The following is a 17,991-nucleotide window of genomic DNA, read 5'->3' on the forward strand; positions in this document are numbered from 1 at the left end:
AATGAGAAAGTGTGTCCAAACTTGTGGCCTGTACTGTATGAATAGGAATTATTCTATCAAAATTAGGTGTGTAAACAGACAATTCTTATTTTATATCAAATTTTTTTATTTCATATTTCCTGTACATGTATTCATTTCACACTGAAAAAGCGTTAATAACGAAACAGCAGGTAGAATATATATACAAGGAAACTGCAAAACGTATCCAACATACGGAGTTGGGCAGGAACAAACGCAAAAATGCTTCCATGTCTCTAGAAGAAGTTGGGGAAAGAGTCAGCATAATGACAAAACAAAAACATTACAACACAGAGATGTCATGCATACTGTAGCTTCACCTCACATTACGCAGTGGCTAAAAGTTCCCCATATACATATATACATATATACATATACACACACACACACATATATATATATATATATATTATTATTCCCACATTGCAAGACTACAACTAGATTTATTTTAAAAAAATGAACCAAGCTAGCGTTAGCTGGTAACTTAAAGGTCCCATGGCATGAACATTTCACTTTATGGAGGTTTTTTAACATTAATGTGAGTTCCCCTAGCCTGCCTATGGTCCCCCAGTAGCTATAAATGGTGATAGGTGTAAACCGAGCCCTGCGTATCCTGCTCTGCCTTTGAGGAAATGAAAGCTCAGATGGGCCGATCTGGAATCTTCCCTTTATGTCGTCATAAGGGGAAAGGTTACCTCCTGTTTCTCTGCTTTGCCCGCGGCCCGCCCACGAGGAAATAGAGCTACAACCGTGGCCGCAAGCTGGTCAAGGCCTATATAAAAGAGACTTCAGATACAGTATTAGGGGACCACTAAGGTCTATATAAAAGAGACTTCAGATACAGTATTAGGGGACCACTAAGGTCTATATAAAAGAGACTTCAGATACAGTATTAGGGGACCACTAAGGTCTATATAAAAGAGACTTCAGATACAGTATTAGGGGACCACTAAGGTCTATATAAAAGACTTCAGATAACAGTATTAGGGGACCACTAAGGTCTATATAAAAGAGACTTCAGATACAGTATTAGGGGACCACTAAGGTCTATATAAAAGAGACTTCAGATAACAGTATTAGGGGACCACTAAGGTCTATAGAAAAGCATCCAAAAAGCTGCATGTCATAGGACCTTTAAGGCAGAGATCTTTAACAGGGGGTCCTCAGAGTCACTGCAGGGGGGCCTCCCAATTATTGTCAGTTTTTTCATAAATTAAAATGTCTTAACATAATTCTGACATATTTATTAGCATATATGAAACCACACTGATAATAGATTTACTGGCCTATAGGTAAGGTAGTCACTAAGGTAGCCATCCACAGATACAGTTCATCCTAAAGATTTACTGTGCTATGTGTGTGTAACATTAAAAGATGATTTATAAAATCATGCCAATCAACAATTTTTATTTTAATAGCTTAGTATTCTATTAAAAAGGTATGTATAAAGGCTTTAGGCTACCCTACACGTTATTGTAGGCCCAGTTTGATATGCAACTTCCTTTTATACAATATATGTAGTAGGGGGTCCCTTCTCCATGTCTCTTTCAGTTAAGGGGTCCTTGGCTTAAAAAAACCCATTGAAGACCCCTAACTTAAGGGAAAGTTTGCAGATTCCCTGTCCTGCCGTACATGCAGATGAATGTCTCCAGTACCCGGGGGTTGGCGTGTATCTGCCAGTAAAACTCCCGCTGGATGACTCGCTTCAGAAGGGTTGAAAATCTGCAACTTTTTTTTTTTGCGTTTAGCTTAGCGCAACCATAATCAACACTGGCTCTAGCCGTTTGCTGCGTCCCGTTTGGTGCCGGAGGGAGCGCACCCATTGGTTGTTGACGATGTTCACATGATTTAACTTCACTACCAAGACTTCAAACTTACGGTAATATCAAACACGTTTTGTCTGAACGTCCAGACGGGTAAAAGACTGACTGGGACTGAGTTTTATGACCGCCTTACACCAAACGATGGAGATGACGGGAGAGCCCCGACTCCAGCAAGACTCTCAGGATTACATTCAGATATTGGAGGTATTAGTCTGCGACAGTGGAATCGCTTGAAAAGTCCTTTGGTGTAAGGTCTGCTTTAGGTCAATCCGTCGAGTCGGACTCGTGTGTGTGTGCGTTTCATAACAAGAAACTAGCGTGCACAGGGGCCCGTTGTAACTACCTTACGCCCCTGTATCGACGTACAAAAAATAGCTTAGAGTGGAGTCCAGGTGTGAGGTCACTGCAGTTGCTCTAGTCATTACTACTGACAGATGTTTTCTCCTCTACACAGTTGGACAGGGAATGAGTTGCACTTTTTCCTGCGCTGTTTTTTTCTTTTAATACAGATGCTCCTTCCTTGGGCACTTTGGAGGTCGCCCGGGTATCAATGCCGCCTTTCTTTTACCAATAGCTGTTCCATTCATTTTTGAAGACCGGCGATTTTTGGATTTCACCGGTGACATCTTACCAAAACAGTGCAGAGCTGACGCGAGGGAGCTGTCGTTCATTTTTTTGTAAGTTCCCAGAAAGGTGCAAATTGGTGCTGTGAAGGTTTGGGGGTCATTGTGTAGTTTATCTTTGAGACTACTGCAGAACTGCGCCAACATCTCTTCAAGGGCCTCTGCAGATGTGCCTTCAGGTAAAAACACAAATAAAACATAATACAATTATTTGGGCGATTACTGGCACATTAAGTTTGTATTTAGGGCTGCAACGATTCTTCGAATAACTCGAATAATTCGATTACAAAAAATCCTTGAAGCAAAATTCTTTGCCTCGAAGCTTCGTTAAATCAATGTAATTAAGGTTGTACGGCTCACTGTGTTTCCGCACGGAGGATTATTACTAGCGCACAAGAGGTTTGCGCTTCTGTGGACACAAGACTGACGGCCCATATTACAAATGAAGGAAGACGAAAATAGCGAGGGTCTAAAAGGGAGAGACAGGCGAGAGAAAACGACAGAAAGTTTGGGATCATTTTAAGCTGCAAACATGCTGCTACATCACCTCTGTAACAAACCTCCAGTGTACTCATCCATTCCACGGAGCCAACCCGACACAAGGTAGCTAGCGTCTGCTGCTCTCGTCCACCGCGCTGTTACACAACTAGCCTGCAGCATGCTATTTTGCTAATAGCGATGTTTTACACAACTAGCCTACAACATGCTACTCTGCTAATAGGGATGTTTTACCAAGCTAAAACGAAAGCTGTCGGTTTGTAGTGTAACTTTTTATTAGTTTGCTTCTTATCTTTGGAAATGTAGCTGCTGCCGGAGACAAACCGGCTCCTCCCCCCAGCATGGCTACTTAATATGCACGTGAATGACGTCATCATGCATTCTTTATTCTTTCTCCTCACCATACAGGGCTCCAGACTAACTTTTTTCACTAGGAGCTCAGTGGCCCCCAACTGAAAATTTTAGGTGCACAACCAGAAAATTTAGGGGCACACACCGTAAATCAACATGCTAACCAAATATTCACATTTCTACTAATTTCCACTGTATTACTAATAAATACTTTTGAAGATGCAACATATAAGGTAAACTGACAGCCCCATTGCTGTCATGACAGTAAAAAAAAAATTATATATATATATATATATATATATATATATATATTTTTTTTTTTTTTATTTTATTTGTATATTATTTTTTAGCCTGTTTTATTTTCATCATGCCCGTTTTCAATTGCTCTTTAATGTTTCATGTAAAGCACTTTGAATTGCCTTGTTGCTGAAAGGTGCTGTAGAAATAAAGTTGCCTTGCCTTACAACCTCAGCCTGTCAGTCAGTCACCAGGGCACAGAAACCACTGTTGTGCCTGGCTGCTCGTCTCCGAGGAAGTGTAACGTCAACAGCACCGCGACCGCTTTCGGCTCGCCATTAATATCCTAATATCATATCGCAGCAAACGCTGTCTGCGTGAAGTTATGAAAAACTAACCACATTTGAAACCACTTCATTTCCGTGACTCACTGTGACTTCAACAAAACTGCAGAGCCGACGTAGTTTGCATCGTCTGCAGCTCTGCGCGTGTGCGTGTGTGTGTGTGTGTGTGTGTGTCAGAGCTCTGCTTTCTGTCAATTTTCAGAGAGGACAGATAAGCTTGCGCTTACGCACTCTCAGGTACTGAAAATTCAACGTTTAACGTGTAAAAAAAGGGGGCAAATTTACTGGTCGCACATGTGCGACTGGATGTAAAATTCAGTCGCACACTCTCACATTTTGGTCGCAAAATGCGACCATTTGGCCGCAGTCTGGAGCCCTGCCATAGATATATCTATGCTCCTCACTGTGTATTAGGCTTCTGAAAATGTGTCCCCCAGAACAGTGTAGTTGAGTAGCCCTGCTGTAAACCCTCTGGTCAGTGAACAGCTCTTTTGCATATCCAGTGCAAAGAGCCAGAGGCAAGAAGGGGAATTGGGTGAAAAATATTAACATTTGGGCAAGCAAAAATGTACTATTGTAATGTATTTCTTTTTAAGGGTCTTGGAATTTGGCAATAAAAAAATTTAATAAGAAACCAGTCTTTTGTATATATACAAGCGACAGGTTTCCTTTTTTTTGTAAACAGCAATAATAAATATTTACTATTGCTGTTTACTAAGTATTTCTTACTAAGTATTTCTTATCCGATTACTCAATTAATCGATGGAATAATCGGTAGAATATTCGATTACTAAAATAATCGATAGCTGCAGCCCTATTTGTATTAATCATTTCTTTTTTTTTTTTACTTTTGAAAGTTGCACGATGATTAAATATATAATAAATAATCATTTGTCAAACATGCAAGAAGCATTTTCACCATAGCCCCTTTCAAACCAAAGGCAAACAGCTCCACTACCCACATCAATAATTAGCTCTGTCGGTACGACGGGCCTCGGTTAGGCGAACGGCTTCTAAAAACCCACAATGTCAGTGCGAAAGGGTCAGAACTGATTTTACCTGGTCCAGGACTGGCATTCACATTGGTGCAGTCGCTTGCCTTTAACAAAACACCTTCGCTACCTAGAGGGAGAGACAGAGATTTTTTTTTAATCTATTTGTCTATGGATTTCTGCATCCATAGTCTGTGACTGAAGATTTGAAATGTGACAGAGAGGCATGGTAACTCACCAGTTGCAATCTCATGGTAGAGCGTTCTCATCTGAGGCGTGGGGACGTGCGGGACGCTCTCGTGGTGACCAAACTTGTTCAAAACGGCACTCTGATGTTTGCATAGTGCACCAGCGAGTCCATCTGAACACGTGCAGCATCCAATCGCCACGTCGACGTCATACTGCAACTCCGACGTAGCACTTGGAACCACGTAGTGGTTCTCGTCTACCTGTAAAAACAAAAACAATGTAGTTGACATTTTAAAATTTTACTTCAGAATTGAAAATAATACAATACAGTGCTATAAAAGCCATACCTGTGCAATATTTTCATAATCCACATCATTTACATGAAGGAAAGCCACTCCGTCGTTTGCGGTGTCCGTGAGGCGGCGGATGTAGTGGGCCTCCATCCTGGTTGTTACAAAATCTACCAACTGAGTAACGTTGTATGGCTTCAACCTGTGGAGGACCTTCTCCTTCCCCACTCTGAAAGCACTCTCCACCAAACTGTTGGTGTTTTGCCCTCTCGTTGGAAGTTCATTGCGAAGACAGATGGCCCACTCTTCATGTCTCCTGTACACCTGTAGTCATTGTCAAACAGAACATTAATCAAGAATCTTCTTTGATGTGGGAGATGGTCACAGCATGCAGGATTATGGTTATAGTATGTTGCAAATATACTGTAGTGACCAGGTGCTATATTGTATGTACAGTGCTAAGCATAAGTGAATACACCCATGCTAAAGTTGACTAAAAAGAGGAATAAAAAAAATCTTTCGGAAATCGATCTCAATGCCTTCATTTAAAAAAAATTTTCAAATCCAACCTTTAAGGACACCAATTTTCTTTGTGAATTAATAATGTATCGTGAATACATAAATGTTCTTCCTTAAAATACAGGGGGCATAAGTAAGTACACCCCTACCCTCACCATACCTAGAGATTGGTATGGTTTTATTTCAGTTAGCCTAATAGGTGCTCTGATTTGCATTGAGAGATGATTTTATGGAAAGTACCCCATGCCAATCTCTAGGTATGGTGAAGGGTATGTAATGATGTGGGGCTATTTTAATTCTAAAGGCCAAGGGAACTTTATCAGGATGCATAGTATCCTGGATCCATGAAATAACTGGCCTTTAAAAATAAAAATCTGCCTGCCTCTATGGGAATTTAACATAGGGGTGTACTTCTGCCCCCCGTATTTTAAAGGAAGAACATTTATTTATTTATGATACATTATTCATTCACAAAGAAAATTGGTGTCCTTAAAGGTTGGATTTTTTTCCTTATTTTAGTCAACTTTAGCATGGGTGTATTCACTTATGCTTAGCACTGTATAAGTCCTCAGGAAGATTGGGGCAGATTTGACAATGTACAGTCTAGTTTCCAACCAAACATGGATATTTTCTGCCTTGCATCGCCCACACCTTATGACAAAAAATGAAAAGCTTTAGATTGTACTGACCAATTCTGAAGTCAATCAGGTTAAATATGTAGGAGGAGCTTGTTAAAGCGCAGCCCCTAAAATGGTCAGAATCGTTCCTAATTCCCACACTAAATTAAATATGGCCGACTTCCTGTTGGGTTAAGGGGATGGTTCCAAGAGGCTTTTTTTGTACGCCTGGACAGGATACATATGCAGTGTTTCCTCTATGTAGATTTGACAGTGGCGGCCCCCCACAGCAACATTTCTGCCCCCCACGGTATCAGTAATAGGGCGGCATTGTTAGAGTGCATGTCAGAGAACGTTTGTATTTTAGGTGCATTATTTACATGCTGAAGTTACAGTGCATTAATATAATGTAATTAATAGTGGGTTTATTGTTATTTGCTACAGATTGCTTAGCCTATATATCAAGATCAAAGTTGGCCTATATAGTAACTCAAAAAATACAGTTCAATCACAACAGAAAATATGCCTCTTTGTGTGTGTGAATGGAGGTGAATACATTTATTTGTTTGTGTTGCAGCAAAGTGTCAGTTCCGTTTCATGGGGAGGGGGTGTTCGGACCTGCCCCCACTGCTAAAAAAAAAAAAGGAAACACTGCATATGCCTACCAAATTTCATACATCTACATGAAAGTTAAAGTAGGGTGCTTCAACTTAAACTGTTAGGGGACGCTATTAAGCCAATTTGCTACACCGAAGCCCAAGAGCCATGCAGATATCCTTATCTCTTGTTCTGACTCTTATCAAGCATGGCAAATTGGATTGTAATGTAATGTACATTTGAGTAAATACAACTTCCTGTCTCACAACAGAACATCAGAAAGACAACAAACCTCGGCCAGGTAGTGGAGGAATCTAGGATATTTAATGGCAACAGGGTCAGCAAGACATCTGTTGTACCGTTCGGTCAGCAACGCGGTTGAGTCGGGGTAGACAAGGCTCTTGAACGAATTTAGGAGCTGTGGCCGGTCTTGCTTAGCCACGCCGTTGCGGCCGCTCCACAACCACCTCCACATGGCCTGCAGCTGGTGGAACATGCACAGGAGCAGCTTCGCGTCGGGGAAAACTGCCTGGAGGGACTGACGCAGAGCCCTGCAGTCGTCCGTCATGATGACCTGAGGCTGTTCCCTCCCGAAAAAACTGCCGGCGGGCAAAAGGGTTCGCAGGAGCCGAAGCCCAGACGTAATGGTGGACTGACTCTCTGATGTCGTTATAAGCACCCCCAGCGGCAGTCCTCCGGCGGTGGAGTGGGCGAGAAGAAGAAATATCCGGTGGCTCTGGCGCTCACAATTCCCCGATGAATCCACGAAGATGATTTCCCCGCTCTCGCTCAACTTTGTGTGCACTCTTCTCATGACCGGGGTGCATACGGCAATGGCCACCTGACCGCATTCAGTTTTCTCCATTTTTGCACTGGTTTCCCCCTGCACCGTGTTGTACTGGTAAAGTCTATCCCTGAGATCTGCCAGCATCTTCTCTTCTGACGGTGCAGTATAAGCTTTCTGAAAAAGCTTGTAGTAAAGTCTGCATGCAAGAAAGGAAGAACGAAAGACAAACCGGTATCAGACAGCGTACGGTACCCCATTCAGTTCCCCAAGCTGTAGTAATAACAGTCATATGTTATATGAACATCCATAAGTGTATGCATATCAAGATCTTTTTTTATATTGCACTTTTTCCAATACTGAAATGACTATTTTTCAAACCTGTAACAGAAATACATGTCAGGACAAATGGAGCGGTCTGCAGCAGTGTAGATGGGACTTTCCCCTTCCTGCTCCTGCAGATCATACTTGATGATATCCAGTGCAGAGGAGGGGGAGTGGCCGCGCTCAAAGAGCGTCTTCAGTTTGGCAATGGTCTCGTCCGAGGCGTCTCGCTTCCGCACGACGTCGGCACACGAGAGCTGGTGGTTGTGCTCGTATCGGAGATGGATGTTCAGTAGGTAGCCATCCTTAATATGAGGATCCCCGGACCTGAACGAGAAACGACACTTATCATTACGCACTTTTTCCAAAGTTTAGGCTCCGTCCACACCTCTACGTTTTCATTTTTAAGCATAAAAAAAGAAAAAAAAGAAAAAGAAAAAGATCTCCGTCCACACAAAAGTGTTTGCTCCAGTACAGTAGCAGAACTAATCTCCGTCCATATTAACAACGCATCACATGACCATTCTTGTACACTGAGCATGTGCCACACGTGTGATTTTACTGAGGGACATGGTGTTTTGCTGCTGTACTGCAATTTTCATGGAGGGAGAATAAAAACATACCATGTGGTCCAGAGGGCACTGCAGGCCTACCCTCTTCCTCTCGGTCATCTTCATCTGTCTCCTCCCGATCACTCCCTGCCTCTGTCCCTCTCTCGCTCTGTCCCTCTCTCGGTCACTCTCTCTCTGTCCCTGCCTCTGTCCCTGCCTCTCTGTCCCTGCCTCTGTCCCTCTCTCTCTGTCCCTGCCTCTGTCCCCCTCTCTCTGTCCCTGCCTCTGTCCCTCTCTCTCTGTCCCTGCCTCTGTCCCCTCTCCCTCTGTCCCTGCCTCTGTCCCCTCTCTCTGTCCCTGCCTCTGTCCCCCTCTCTGTCCCTGCCTCTGTCCCCCTCTTCTTCTCTCTGTCCCTGCCTCTGTCCCCTCTCTCTGTCCCCCTCTCTCTGTCCCTGCCTCTGTCCCCCTCTCTCTGTCCCTGCCTCTGTCCCTCTCTCTCTGTCCCTGCCTCTGTCCCCCTCTCTCTGTCCCTGCCTCTGTCCCCCTCTCTCTGTCCCTGCCTCTGTCCCTCTCTCTCTGTCCCTGCCTCTGAATCTGCAGCCTCCTTTTCATCCCTCACAGTCAATTCTTCTTTCTCCTTTTCTCCTTCACTTATTTCTCCATCTCCTTCTGTGGCCGTCTATGAATGTATTGTTTGTTTCAATGTTGTTTTTAGTACGGTAAACCACCCCCCTGCCCCCCGTAGATCCACCCCAGCCAGAGGGTGAATAAAGTCTTATCTTAGTTACCTTGACTTCCTGTTCTGGCTGCCTGCGTCCCTTTTCAGAACCAAGTACATGATGGCACCACATGACATATTTTTTGTCTTTTTCGCGGGTTTAACAGGTCTGGGATAGGTGTTGTGCTGACACCTTAAGTCCACCTAAGACACAAAAATAAACTTGTGATTAATGAACATTACATAAACTGCACACTCTAGCTTTCTTAACGGGATATTGTGGATCATCATAATCAAACAAGATAACGTATGCTTTATTGTAGCCCAAATCATAACCTATTACAATGCTGGACTATGTTTCCAAGGTCTTTTGTTAAACTTTTATTAATTGATCAGCTCAATTTTATTGGTTTAGGTCAAAAATACTCCGTTACAAGTAAAAGTCCTGCATTGAAAATGTTACTTCAGTTAAAGGAACACGTCGACTTATTGGGACTTTAGCTTATTCACGGTATCCCCCAGAGTGAGATAAGTCCATACATACCCTTCACATCTCTGTGCGTGTTGTAACTTTGTCCGACGTAGGGCTGGGCGATGTGGAGAAAATCAAATATCATATTTTTTACCAAATACCGCGATATCGATACCACAACGATGTTGTAGTGTTGACTAATTTTGCTTTCACAAAGTGTTTACACAATGAGATTTTTGATAAATAATTATCAGTAATGTGGATATAATGACTAAGTATGTAAAGGCAAATAATAGAACAGTTACAACAGTCTGGTAAGTTCAGAAAATGACAAACTTTACTGTAATGCAGCCTTTAAATCCAGGAAAAGACAACAATTGTGCCATATTACGATATCCAAACTCTAAGACGATATCAAGTTAATATCACAATATCGATATAATATCAATATATTGCCCAGCTCTAGGCTGACGCACCCACCACTAGCCTCGCTTAGCCCAGATCCTGGAGGTAACCGGCTCCATCTAGCCTACTGCTCCAAATAAGTGACAAAATAACGCCAACATTTTCATGTGATTTCTATAGTCACAGCGTGTACAAATAACAATGTCACATGAAACACAGCCATCTTCTAACCGTATACATACTGGGAACTATATTCTCAGAAAGGCGAAGCACTGCTACTTCTGCTACTTGGGTGGAGTGATATGCTTGCAGCACCTGAGAAGCGCCATGGTGAGGAGCAGAGAGTAGTAGTGCTTTGCCTTTCTGAGAATATAGTTCCCAGTATGTATATGGTGAGAAGATGGCGGTGTCTCATGTGACCTTGTTATTTGTACACGCTGTGACTATACAAATCACAACATGTAAATAGGAAAACGTTGGCGTTATTTTGTCACTTATTGGGAGCAGTAGGCCAGAAGGAGCCGGTTACCTCCAGGATCTGTGCTAAGCTAGGCTAGCGGTGGGTGCGTCAAACAGAGTTACGACATGCACGGAGATGAGAAGGGTATGTATGGACTTATCTAACTCTGGGGGATACGGTGAATAAGCTAAAGTCCCAATAAGTAGGCGTGTTCCTTTAAAGTCTGTAAGTATCATCAGGAAAATGTAGTTGGTCCCATTTTAGAAAGTGTAAAGGATCCAAACAGTTGTGCGTTTAATGGTCTTATCATTTCAGCTGGACCTGTAGGCCGTTCTATTGTTGGCTAGTTTCATTTATAATAAAACATCAGATTTTATAAACTACATGTGTTTTGTGTGCAAAAAAAGTAAAGCTGTCAGATGAATGTAGTGGAGTAAAAAGTACAATATTTCTCTCTGAAATGTAGCTGAGTAGAAGTAGAAAGTGGCATGAAAAGAAAAGACAAGTAAAGTACAAGTACCTCAACATTTTTACTTAAGTACAGTGCTGCACTAGACCGGGTAAACCCAGCCCGATCTGCCGGCGATTTGATTTCGCCCTGCAGCTCAGGCTGGAAACCTGTACGTTTATCTATCCTGCTTCAGTTACAATTTTGCGGGGACCAATCACAAACTGGCTTATCCACCTGGCGCGCTATTGGCGGGTTTACCACGATGACGATAGAGAAGCGACCAAGCAGCTTCTTGTTTACATTCAACATGGCGGCCACCGAAGCGCAGCAACCCGTTGATGCCACTGTCGCTGCTACGTCCCCCGGATCGTTGGTCTGATTGGTTGAAGGACTATCCAATTGCGTACAGAGTCATTTGAACTATGCCCGGTGATCACGCCTCTTGTGCAGTAGAAAATACAGAGCAGACTCCCCAGACTAATGTTCATTCTTAAAAGATTGAGCTCGGTCTGGTGATAGCCAGACTTGGGCTGCACGGTATTAGGAAAATATCTAATTGAGATTATTTTGACTGATCTTGCGATTGCGATATGATTCACGATAATGGAGGGAATGATCATTTTTGTATCATTATTCTCATTTTCATTGAAAAAAAAAAAAAAATGATTGAAGTGTGATTTTTTTTTTTTGCGAGGATCTGTAGCCTACCAAAGATTTTTTCTTTAGTCTGTAGGATAGGATTTGTAGGCCGGGATGTCTCTGCAGCACCACAATACTTTATTTTAGTGTTGCCTTGACCAACTGCCACAAACTGCTTGTTTGCAAGCCATGATGTCTCTCTCTTTCTCATGGGCGGGCCAAATTCTCTGGGCGGGCAAAGCAGAGAAAAGGGAGGTAACCCTTCCCCTTATGATGTCATAAAGGGAAGATTCCAGATTGGCCCATCTGAGCTTTCATTTCTTCAAAGGCAGAGCAGGATACCCAGGGCTCGGTTTACACCTATCACCATTTCTAGCCACTGGGGGACCATAGGCAGGCTGGGGGAACTCATATTAATGTTAAAAAAACTCATGAAGTGAAATTTTCATGCCATGGGACCTTAAACAAATATTGCGCCCCCTGCGATTTGGATATTGCACTAGTTCATATTGCGATTTCGATAAAACTGCGATCAATTGTGCAGCCCTACTTAAGTACAGTACTTAAGGAAATGTACTTAGTTACATTCCACCACTGACTAAATCAGGTCATGTTCATACTTTAAACTAGGCTACAGTAAAATAAATAGGCTATATCTCTGGACACAACACTGTTTCAAGCAGTTTGGATTGATCGACGACTGTAACAAATGAAACGCATTGGTTGTGTCGGGGGAAACTTACCCTGTAGGCATTGTAACGGCCACAGTTTGGATAGGTTTTAGACTTCCTCCAAACCTGCCCAGAGGAGGTTTGGAAATACTCCAGCCATTTAAAAACCTCGTCTTCTGAGGTAATTCTCAGTTTGAAATGTGATCTAAACTGAGCCTGCGACACCTCCTCATAGGAGCACACCAGATGGTCATATCCCTCAGGCAATATTTTCTGAAAGAAAGCATAATTGTCATTAATATTCTATACCTTATGGCAGTGGTGTAGTCTAATGTATTGTAGTGGGTATACTGTACTGTATATTGGCCTATATATATATATATATATATATATATATATATATATATATATATATATATATATATATATATATATAGGCCAAAATCTGCCTTTGAAGGGGAGGCATATCATAGTGTGTGTGTGTGTGTGTGGGGGTGGGGGGTAAGGTAACTTAATTTTGGTTGCATTTGGATACGCATTAATGCACCATTTTACGGCGGAAATACCTTTATTTATAGCCTATGCGAAGAAAAAGAACACAGATGACAATTCAAAATATATCAAACATATAACGGAAAGTATGTTGTTGCGTGTCATTGGGCATTTTGAAGTGGGTATATGGAAATCCTAGAGCTTTCTTAGTGGGTATACTGCGTATAACTGCGTATCACGTAGACTACACCACTGCCTTATGGTTACATTGTAGCTATGGTTAAGACACTAACGTTACAGTTCAAAAGTTTGGAAACAGCTGTTAATATTGATGCATTATACATTTTGAAACTCTACATAAAACGACAGATTCCAAGCCTTTGAATGTACCGTAGCGTGACCCTAGTTAGCTAGCATCCAGCATCACTTTTTCATCCGATAGGCTACATATCAAAGGGAACTTAGCGTTAAATCCTCACTTCCAGAAGTGGATGTCGTCCTGTCCCCTGTTCCTCTCCTGTTCCTGGCTGCTGGCAGTGTACGCACGGCGTCATTTTCCTCACTTCCAAAAGTGGACGTTCTCCTGTCCCTGCTTTTCCTTCTCCCTCTCCTACCTGCTGGCTGTGTAGGAACGAAGTCATTTTCAATGCAAATGTAAAACTCCACCACTAACTTAATTCAATATCCTCGCGAAAACAGTTCTAAATCTAGTATGATAACGCCACAGTAGGATGCCGTAAAGAAGAAGTTCGCTTCGAGGAAATATGTCGTTCAACCCGGAAACCGTAGCAAAACGGCGCGAAGGCCCGCCCTGCTCGGCCTCTGATTGGCTTATCCTGGTATTGATGCCTAAATTTAACCAATCCAACCAAAGAAGGCAACTACTACTAGCCAATCAGAGGCAGGGTAGGGCGGGTCATGCCGTCACCATCCTAGAACAGGCAAACTGTTCACACGTTCATATTTACGCAGATAATTATCCATGCAATGAGTTTATTAATAAAGTTAGACCCAATGTTGCCCCTGTATGCTCCTTCTGCAAAGAGTAGGTTGAGTCCTTCTTTCATGTATTTAATGCCTATACTTTTTTGTAATTTTTTGGAGACTCATAAGGTTTTGGTCCCATACCATTACAGAATGTAAGGTCTTATTTTTGAATGTAGAGTCTAACAACAAGGAAGTTGATAATGTGAAAAAAACGGTGTGTTTGGGCAAATATATTATTATATATTATATAATATCTTCCCAACAAAAACTTGTTTTATAGTGAACTTTAGACATTCTATGACTTATATGTAAAGTAGGCTATTTAAAACAACAACAAAAAAGCTTTAAAGACTGGACAACATTGCCAGAGGATTTAAGTTGGTTATTTAATGTTATAAGCTGTAACTGTAGGCCTAAGCTGTATATTTATGTGCACATTGTACAAATACTCCCTGATACTTGTACCTTTTTGTATTGTAATAATACTGTCTTAGTAATAAAGTATATAAAAAAAAGTTCTTAAAATACATGGATGCAGGTGCACACCTCTTTGTATATAAGTCTATTGTGCACACTCTTTTCAGAGTGAATGTGCCCTGTAAAGGCTTCACTTCCTGCAGCTGGGCAAAAGGTGAAGCCAAAAACACACGTGGAGCTCCAGAGCTTTCCAAACAGTCGAGACTCGACTATTGGCTTCTCTCACAAAAATGTTTGGACTATAAGCACATTAATGTCCATGCTGCTAATTTTTTCTAAACATTAGGCATTTGTTTTAAACAAAAACATACTCTTCTTTTTCATACCTGGAACCTTATGCTGGAAACTTAATAACATGGGCTTCTTTAACATAACAAAGTTATAATGATATTGCCTATTTAATGAAGACTCACTGGTAAGAAGCCTGTAAACAAAAGTCAATTAGTCAACATTGGAAGCCCCTTCACATTTGAAATTAGCAAGATGATTTGATGAAGATAGGCTGTCTCAAATGACATCATTATCTGTATATATAGATAATATCCAAGCAGAGTTTTGTGAGGTCAAGAAGGACAGAATGAAAAAAATAGTCAATAGATGCTTTAAAAATGAATGGGGATCTTGTTAAACATCCCGTGTGTAACGTTTTTAAGTTGTTCATTCTTAAAATCTGTGTTGCCTGTTCACAAACTTGTCCTTTTTCATGAATATTTACCACCACCATCAATTCCAAGTCTTCCTTTTGGCTTGAAGTTTTACATTTGCATTTGCATGAACTGGGGTAGACGCTCCATATTCATGCACCATCTTGAAATACGTTAGCCATTAATGGACATACAGGATATACCGCAAAATTGTGAAAGCAAAATAACTCATTATATAGGCTAGTTCTAAATGCTATTGTAAAACTTTAAAATAACAAATATCCAGGCAATGACAGACTCACAAAATTTCATAAGAAGTTTTTCAATGAACGGACTCCTTTTCTTATTTTTAGGGTCCTTTCTGAAACTATTGCATTTAGAGTATTACCACCAATAACACAAGGACTTATAACATGTTAGAAAGATGTGCTGTTTGGTTTTTCTGATGTCTGCAAGGGCCCCATCTATGTCATGGATGTGTTAGGAATTTAAGAAAATAATTACACTGATTACTAATTAAATTAAGTGTCTTGCGCTGCATTTTGTCAGACAAAACAAGCCATTGTCAATTTAACACCACAGTATTTCCCCTTTTTTAAACTTTATTTGCATATTTTCACAACTATCATGTGATACAAACAATTGTTGAACGATTCGGCATTGTACTTAAAAAAGTTACTGTATATATAAATAAGGCAGTCATTTCCTTTCAATGAGCATTACAACCTTACATAATAACATCAAATAAATAAACTTATGAAGAAAGGTACTTAAATACACAGTGAGAAAAGAAGAAAGTAAAAAATGACAACATAAAAAATACAATACAAAAAAATGATACCTTTCTTATTATTAATAATTTGGAAAGACTAAGATTAAAAGCTGGCTGCGATTTTGAAAATGTAGCTTTATGGATATGAAATTTTCCTCGTATAATTAATAGGTTGACAATCCAATGTATTGTTTTGTTTTTGTTATCATAATATAGAATTACATCTTTTGCTTACAATTTAATTACGTGATTCTTTTGAATGTTCAATTTTCTTCCAGAACTCCAAAAGATACTGACACTACCAGAATGAATGTATAATAGTTTCTTCTTCAATTTGTCAAAATTCACATTTATTGTCCACAGCCACAAATCTTGAAACAAATTTGTTATTGGGATAAATATTGTGCAATATTTTATAATGTAATTCTTTCAATTTATTGGGGAATACAAATTGGTATGGTAGAAGCATAGACTGTAAATATATTAATATTATCAGTCGATGGGTAGAAGCCATGTTGTTTTCCCAATGAGTTCCAACAAATTTTTCCAGTGGAGTGATTTTCCTTTTGCTGTAGAAATAATTCCTAATTGACCCTTCGCTAAGCCACGCCCGAAAACCGCCACAGGCCAATCGTGGCTTAGCAACCGTAACTAGACACAGGAGGTCTGTCAAGCTTTCGAGTGAGGGGAACATGCCGAAGTGTTGTGCAAAACCTGCAAACCGATACCCGGCATCCTAAAAGTTTGGACAGGGTGGTGGAATTTGTTCCCTTCCCGAAACCCAAAGGGAGAAATGCCGGGCGTGTATCAAGCAGTGTGGGAGGCCCCATTCACAACTAAATGTCGACAAGATTAACAAAAACACCTAGCTAGCTACGTTTGCTCCAAGGCTAGAACACGCTAATGTTAGCTAGCTAGCTAACTCAGCACAGCATTGCTTGGAAATAAGGACGGTTCTTTGTTCATAATGCATATATTTGAACGTAAAATAAAGGACAATTCCGGCACAAAACAAACCTAGGGGTTAATAACAGATGTGTACCCACTCGATCGCTCTCTGGGACATGTTTACATGCTAATCGAATGAGTTTGTAGCTTGAAACAAGCTAGCTAGTGCAGACCGCTGATTAGCTTACAACGCTAGTATTCGGGGCACAGGATAAGTAAAAACAAATCGCTATTTAGACCACTAAAAAGGCTCAAAATATCACCACACTTCAACGGTAGCATAATGAGGGTATTGAAATGTTAACAGAAGCATTGAGAAATAGATTGAAGAAAGAGAGAGTATAAAGATAGTCGCGTTCTCATATACAGGCGGCCGCCATCTTGGGAGCTACTGTATTTCTAATCTATCTTTTTAATAAACTGTCTGTACACTTACACTGTTCTCAATGCTTCGGTTAACATCTAGGGACACTCATTATACTACCGTTGACGTGTGGTGATATTTGCCTTTTTAGTGGTATAAATAGCGATTTGTTTTTACTTTCCCTGTGGCCCGAATACTAGCGTTGTAAGCTAATCAGCGGTCCGCGCTAGCTTCAAGCTACGAACACATTCGATTAGCATGAAAACAGAGAGCTATCGAGTGGGTACACATCTGTTATGAAGGTTAGTTTTGCGCTGGAATTATCCTTAAGATGATTAAAGGCAAGACGGAGGCTCACTGACATACTTTAAAATATATTTCGGCAATTTGTTAATCGCTAAAAATGTAAGCAGGAGAATGTTATCATTGCAAAGTGCAGGCTAATGTCTTGTGTTTATTCCACAAGAATTACGGATAAACTGTTTGATTTATAATTATTAGATTATTTTCACAATTTCACTTACCCTGCTGTGCATGAACATAGCTGTTCCTCAATTTGTGTGTTTCCCATTTGAATGGTCAGCGTATGAGGCGGCTCACATTATGGCATGACCTGGCTTTAGCTTCAATTTTGATGACATTATCCGCTAATGGGTTGCATATTATGTTGTGGATATATCCCTCGAATGCATGCTGCAGTCCCTTTTGTCTTGCTCTCTCAGATATTTCACCTG

The 17,991-nt window shown here is 40.9% G+C and overlaps 1 protein-coding gene across 2 annotated transcripts; it reads right to left on the reverse strand.

Annotated features, from left to right (window-relative positions):
* Positions 1-1,557: 1,557 nt before the first annotated feature.
* On the reverse strand, positions 1,558-13,858 carry LOC120566040. Of its 2 annotated transcripts, XM_039812252.1 has the most exons (9): positions 13,545-13,857; positions 12,646-12,846; positions 9,546-9,679; positions 8,264-8,533; positions 7,391-8,081; positions 5,423-5,689; positions 5,125-5,335; positions 4,954-5,016; positions 1,558-2,637 (listed from the first exon to the last, which is right to left on the reverse strand). In XM_039812252.1, exons 1-9 carry the CDS (start codon positions 13,704-13,706, stop codon positions 2,342-2,344), a joined length of 2,295 nt encoding a protein of 764 aa, XP_039668186.1. In that variant the 5' UTR covers positions 13,707-13,857; the 3' UTR covers positions 1,558-2,341. The 2 variants fall into 2 exon arrangements, with proteins under 2 accessions (XP_039668186.1, XP_039668187.1); XM_039812253.1 differs by lacking the exon at positions 9,546-9,679 and having other exon boundaries at positions 13,545-13,858.
* Positions 13,859-17,991: the final 4,133 nt, after the last annotated feature.

Source organism: Perca fluviatilis, chromosome 9, assembly GCF_010015445.1.
Source record: "Perca fluviatilis chromosome 9, GENO_Pfluv_1.0, whole genome shotgun sequence".
NCBI classification, from domain to species: domain Eukaryota; kingdom Metazoa; phylum Chordata; class Actinopteri; order Perciformes; family Percidae; genus Perca; species Perca fluviatilis.